Source organism: Dreissena polymorpha, chromosome 3, assembly GCF_020536995.1.
Source record: "Dreissena polymorpha isolate Duluth1 chromosome 3, UMN_Dpol_1.0, whole genome shotgun sequence".
Taxonomy (NCBI): Eukaryota; Metazoa; Mollusca; class Bivalvia; order Myida; family Dreissenidae; genus Dreissena; species Dreissena polymorpha.
Window position 1 is genome coordinate 22,875,132 of NC_068357.1, and position 6,009 is coordinate 22,881,140.

Below are 6,009 nucleotides of genomic sequence, written 5' to 3' on the forward strand. Positions count from 1 at the left end.
ATATTGTAATAAAACACTTTCTTTCATACCTAATGATAACATATGACATTTCTTCAATGAAATAACAGCAGTGAAAATAAACAAATTGTTCTTTTCACCGGTGTAAAGAACACATTTTCGGAACTCCTTTTTCTATTTTTAGATTAGCATAACTAATTTTATATATATTTCCTATGATCACGAGTGAATTAAACATCGCCATTCCACCGAATCCAACATATTTTTTTTTATTTTATGCTTTTTCACCGTGTATTTACATTGTAAAAGAGTTTAAATGGAGAATTTCGGTGGTATAATGACGTCATTTCGTCACACTAATGACGTCATTTTGTGTTTTGAAATGTATTGAGGCACGCCGCGGGAAAAACTCCGAGAAAGGGTAACTTTTCAGCGAAAGGGAAACAGCTGTTAATTCTTTTCTTGAAAAATAGGCATAAAAGAAGCATAAAATTTGTTCATGTCAGTGTAAGATCTTTGGTTATTTCACGGGTGATCATAGAAAAATAATTTTTTTTCACTCGTGGCTGCGCCACTCGTGAAAATATAATTTCTATGATCACTCGTGAAATAACAAACGATCTTACACTGACATGAACAAATATCCTCTATATCATTGCATGCAAAATAGATGTGAAGGGGGCATGATTGAATTGTTTTTATTGAACCATGTTTTTTTCTATTCATGCAAGAATTCAGTCGAAATGACCTGTCTTTTGATTTCTTGTTCAAGTTAAGAGATTATTGCACAATTATATGACGTGGTTTCTTTTTTTTAATCAAAGCTTGATCGAATACTAATGTATTTATTGTAAACACATCGTACTCAACACAATCATTCCAACAAGATACAGAATAAATGACACGCGTCGTCAAAACAACGATGTGAATGCTATCTCTAGTTTCTAACTTATGCTCAACTCTATGAATTTTTTTTTCAAACGTTCGTTACATCAGACAGCTATCCACTTATAAACGTAATGTAACAACAAAAGTCAATTTCCCACTCATTTTTTAAACCGTTGTATAACGACGATAGAGAAGAGGTCAATCCTATCCGTTCAGGTTTTCGCAGCTTGTGTTTTCAGGATTGCACATGCTACAACCGCATTCAGTGGCATCAAAGACGTCATAGAACGGATCCGGATGGTCAGGGTGACAGTTGCGCAGGCGCACTCGACGTTCCGCCTGCACGGTGTAGGTGCATACTGGATGGTGACTGACTTTGAACGGCAGTTTGTAATCCCCGTACTGGAAATATAAGGGAACAATAATGTATCGACGATCCGTTTAATAATGGAAAGTATATACAAAAATACCAACAAAATCATTTAGTAATTTACAGAATAATGGACTTAATCGGGAACTTAGAGTTGTTTGTATTAATTTAATTTAATAATTATATGCGTTTATTGCAAAGGTACAACCAACAAGTAATATCCATACTGGTATTATACGTTGGAATTGGTATTGTTAACCACTTCATGCCTAAAGTCTAGAAAAAGGCCTTGGCAAACAGCGTAGACCCAGATGAGACGCCGCATGATGCGGCGTCTCATCAGGGTCTGCGCTGTTTGCTTAAAGGAATTTCTGTAAGAAATATTCTAAATATAGAAATAAATATACAAGACATCCCTAATTTGGGAAATAAATTAATCCGATTCAGAAGGATAGGAGAGTCTTCTAGGCATAGATGGGTTAAACACTCGTAATGTGTCGTTTCATATATATTCATAGAGACATGTCCATTCAAATTTTGCATTTATGGTTACAACTGGTCATGGGTGTCATAAATATCATAAACTATCGAAGGTTCCATGCAAATACGTTGGATAATGAGGTGAAAATATAGTTTCTTTTTTATTGCCTTAATTTTCATTTAATTGCATGTTTTTGCCAAACAGTACGATAAAGAAGATACGTTTGTATAAAGCGGTAGCTTCTAATGGAGTTAAAATATAAACCATGTCTAAGGAAAACGATAATCATTTAATTTGTAACATTGTACTGCCTTTGTTTACAAAACTGCTCATGTGCTGTGAGGGTGCACCTTGGGATTGGACAAGGCAACATTCCGAATTGATAGGCCTAGACAGTTCATTTAAACTCAATGTTATTTTGGTTAACGCCAACGGAAAACATCCTTTTATAGAAATATTAATCATATTTCATGAATGAACTTGTTAATGTCGATACGGAAATTGAGAGGGATTAGTTATTTTCAAACTCTCGTTGACAAAGGTCTTACTACAGTGGCAGACTTAGTCGCTCGAAGACAAAACCACCCACGACTGTTCCCGTGCTCGGAATGCATATTGTTTTAAGTTTGAATATTCCTAGCTCCCAGAATAAATATAAACATAATATAGTAATGTTAACAAGTAAAAATAAAAGCATGTTTTGTACGCAGCTAAATGGCGTAAAGTTTTATAATATACTACCTTAAGGCAGAGAAAAAACGTAATTTCTTATCAATATAGAGTATCATGTGTCAAAAGGACATACCTCGTACGAATCACACCTGCCCCAGCAGGAATGCACTGTGACCAAATCAAAACACGGTAGGATTTGGCCATTCAGACGGTAAGGTTTGGACGCTCTAAACGAATACTCCCGAGGAACACACTTGAGCATGGTCTGAAGATTTACGCTTCCATTGACAGTGCTCACGCAAGCTATTACCACCAGTAAGCACGTGATTAGCCTCAGGATTGTATTAATGGACTGAACGGGCGATTTCAAGATACATGGTGTCTGAAATTATGAATGCAGAATACACTGAGTTCAAGGTAATGCATGCTAAGGGCTAAGTTGACTCATAACGAAGCAATTTCACGAGTGTATAGGGAAATTGATGGTGTGTGGTGTTTGTCGGTTCATTCAATGCAACTTTTAGGGACAAATCAGTTATACGTATGCTTCTTCATACAGCAGGAATTAACTAAAGGGCGCGGTCTCTTAACATTTATATATGTTTCTTGACACTATTACATACCGATCTTTTGAGTTGTTTATGTATTTCGAGTTTCTTTACAATAACACATTTATTAATATTAATAACACTATGTATCGAATATGATCGTTAAGTGCAATTGTTTCTCTGTTGATAACCAAGTATTTATGTTGAAATAATTGTTGATTAGCATTGATAATCCATGTCATGAAAAAATTCAAACCAATACATGATAATTAATTTCACCGAATCATTAATTCATTCTACATACAAACTAAACATGGAACTCAATGGTGATTTCTAAGTGTGGCAGGAAATCATGTTCTAAACATGTATTACTTGTATGACAAACATTTTCCAATATTTATTAACTTACATTTGGATTGTATATACATGAATAGGACTCGACATGGGAAAACTGGATGTAAAGGAAAACTCAGTAGACCATTATTTCGTATCTCGATTGAGTTCGTTACATAATAAAAATAGGTTCGTAACATAATAAAGAAATTACTGTATGTCAAAACGAGCTTTAATCAACAACACTATAAAGAGCTAAAATGAAGGTACAGATTACTTACGTTTTCGCTTAATGCCAATATTCCAATTGCTCCCTTCACTTTGCTCCGCAATATTTTGTCCATTCCTCGTTTTTTCTACGGTCGATAGCTGGGCGAGAATGCGATGTTCAAGTATGTAGATATTACTGTGGTATACGAATAATCCAATGACTACTTGGTTTCTGACAGAAATTACGTCGCATTCATTTAGACGATGTCAGCAGGAAGGCATTTAGCGGGTTCAAGATAAATCTGCTATTTTAGTTATTGGCAATATCTGCGAATCACCTTAAACACGCAACATTCCTGAATGAAGGTAACACTTTGATACTTTTCACAACCACTGGCTGAATGTTCGCAGCATTATAGTTTCCTGACAAAATATAAAACTTACTATTTTACGGTTAACAATCATCCTTTTATGTTCGGATTGTGGTTTTATTTTGTCGTTTATTGCCGTATATACACTGCAATCTAAAAAGGGGGGCATCAAGTAAGTTGCATTCCTTTGGCAGACGAATTGCAAACAATGCGATTACGAACATTTAATGAATCATCTAAGGGTGTCAGCATATAAGGCGGATTAACGGCAATCCTTAAGCGGAAGGACGCCGCTGTATTATCAATTGCAGGCACACACTTCGCTCATCCCTACACCGTTGACTGACAAACATGTCAATCTAAACACTGCATTCAATTTCGAGAGAACGTTTAGCTAAATCTGACTTGATTTATATATGAGTGCCTATACAGTTTTATAGTATTGACATTTTTATTTGTAAGAAATATCATTGATACACCTCAATTTACATACCTATAATAGTTATGCGTTCAATAAATATAGGATAATATATAATAAGATATAGCAACCATTGACCGATATTTATTGTTTTAAGCGTATTTGAACTCATTAGTATTTTGACATTTTGTGTTTGGAATGCGGCAGCTAATAATGCTTTAAACAAAATACAGGTTGTATCAATCTTTGAAATAAATCACGTATTATGCTACTCGCTGTTTTCCGATTCCGTATTACCATACTAGCCGAACTACTTTCTTCGACCCATTTAATGACGTCACAGTACGCGCACCGAAAATAGGAAACCCATATTTTATATTACGAAATATATTCAGTAGTACATCGTGTGACGTCATTTCTGTGACGAAACACAATAGTTTTATTTAAACTCTCTGGAATCTAAGGATATGTCGGACGTGGTGTTTTGTAACAGTGAACTATTTGTTTAAAACATCAAACGGATGCAAAACGTATTTCTGAGTGTGTGTTTATCATGCATAAATGTAAATTTCGATAGGAATACAATAAAATAGTGTGGTTTAAACTAAGTTTCGGTAAAGACATTTCGGTAAAGGAAAGCGTGTCGGAAGCCTGTGTTTTCCTGGTACAAATGTTTACACGTTAATTTACATAAACTGTATTCATACGCGTCTTAAATAAACTATGGGTTACCGTTTTAGTCATTGTATTGTAAGTTTTGTTAAAGAAAAAAAATACACTTGTTAACTGTTTTCGTAAGTTGCTGCATATAATAAAAGAAATATTACGATAGTAAATTGTTCCAAGAATTTGTAGCAGTCTCGTCCATGTGCAGGTTAAAGTTTTTGAATAATACTATACCTCCGCAAACGAGGATTGGCTCCATGAAAACTTGCAATCTATATTTGTAAAACATGATATGTGGTGTTTGTGTTGCTTTTTAAGTCTGAAATATAGTACGTCTTCTTAACGTTGAAAAAGACGTAAAAAAAACTTTAAAAAACAACCAAAAACACACGTAATAAAGACGTCGCAAACAGACGTCTTTTTCACGTCACGAAAAGACGTCAAAAACCTTTTAAAAACAACCAAAAAAAAGACATAATAAACCGTCGCAAAAGACGTCTTTTTCACGTCGAGAAAAGACGTCAGAAAAACTTTCAAAAACATTACACAAAACAAGAACAAGATATACTTGATAAATAAGAATATCTTAACGTCAGTGCTTCTTTAAAAAAAATTAATGTAGAGGCGACCGACAATACTTGAACACTACCACACACTTGGAACATTCTACTTTCCGCTTGTTAACTGAACACCCTTACCACAGAGTCACGGAGGTGGCGTTGTTTATTTTATTAGAGACCCATTTTTGTGTGTTATTAGCCTTTAATCCTTTACATCGCTCTTTCTATATAGGAGATAACACCTTCAAAAGTTTTCGAGTTTAGTTTTTCGTTGTATTTATCGTTTAACCAATATAAAGAAGTAAGCCCTTGTGGAGTCGTTCCACCTTGAAATTACTGAATACACAGTCAAAGAGCGATGTGATCAATCAGAGACATAGTACACATCACTGACACAAAAATCTTAGGACAGAGGAAGACCAAAAACAGCGACTGGTTTTAGGCCTACCCCTTCAAACGCATCCCAGCCGTGGAAGAACGCCGAAGAACCCACCTGAAATGTATGTGCTGCCCCAGCCAGAGGAACATGCAATA

The 6,009-nt window shown here is 35.1% G+C and overlaps 1 protein-coding gene across 1 annotated transcript; it reads right to left on the reverse strand.

Moving 5' to 3' along the window:
* Positions 1-789: 789 nt before the first annotated feature.
* LOC127873282 (thyrostimulin beta-5 subunit-like) lies at positions 790-3,996 on the reverse strand. The gene is made up of 3 exons (XM_052417064.1): positions 3,532-3,996; positions 2,503-2,751; positions 790-1,248 (listed from the first exon to the last, which is right to left on the reverse strand). Exons 1-3 carry the CDS (start codon positions 3,592-3,594, stop codon positions 1,051-1,053), a joined length of 510 nt encoding a protein of 169 aa, XP_052273024.1. The 5' UTR covers positions 3,595-3,996; the 3' UTR covers positions 790-1,050.
* Positions 3,997-6,009: the final 2,013 nt, after the last annotated feature.

Excerpts from the sequence above, each read along its gene's own strand:
- LOC127873282 (XM_052417064.1), bottom strand. The coding sequence starts at position 3,594 with ATGGACAAAATATTGCGGAGCAAAGTGAAGGGAGCAATTGGAATATTG. Across the intron at positions 2,752-3,531 it reads TATTGGCATTAAGCGAAAAC|ACACCATGTATCTTGAAATC; the intron begins GTAAGTAATCTG and ends TCATAATTTCAG. Across the intron at positions 1,249-2,502 it reads GCAGGTGTGATTCGTACGAG|TACGGGGATTACAAACTGCC; the intron begins GTATGTCCTTTT and ends TTATATTTCCAG.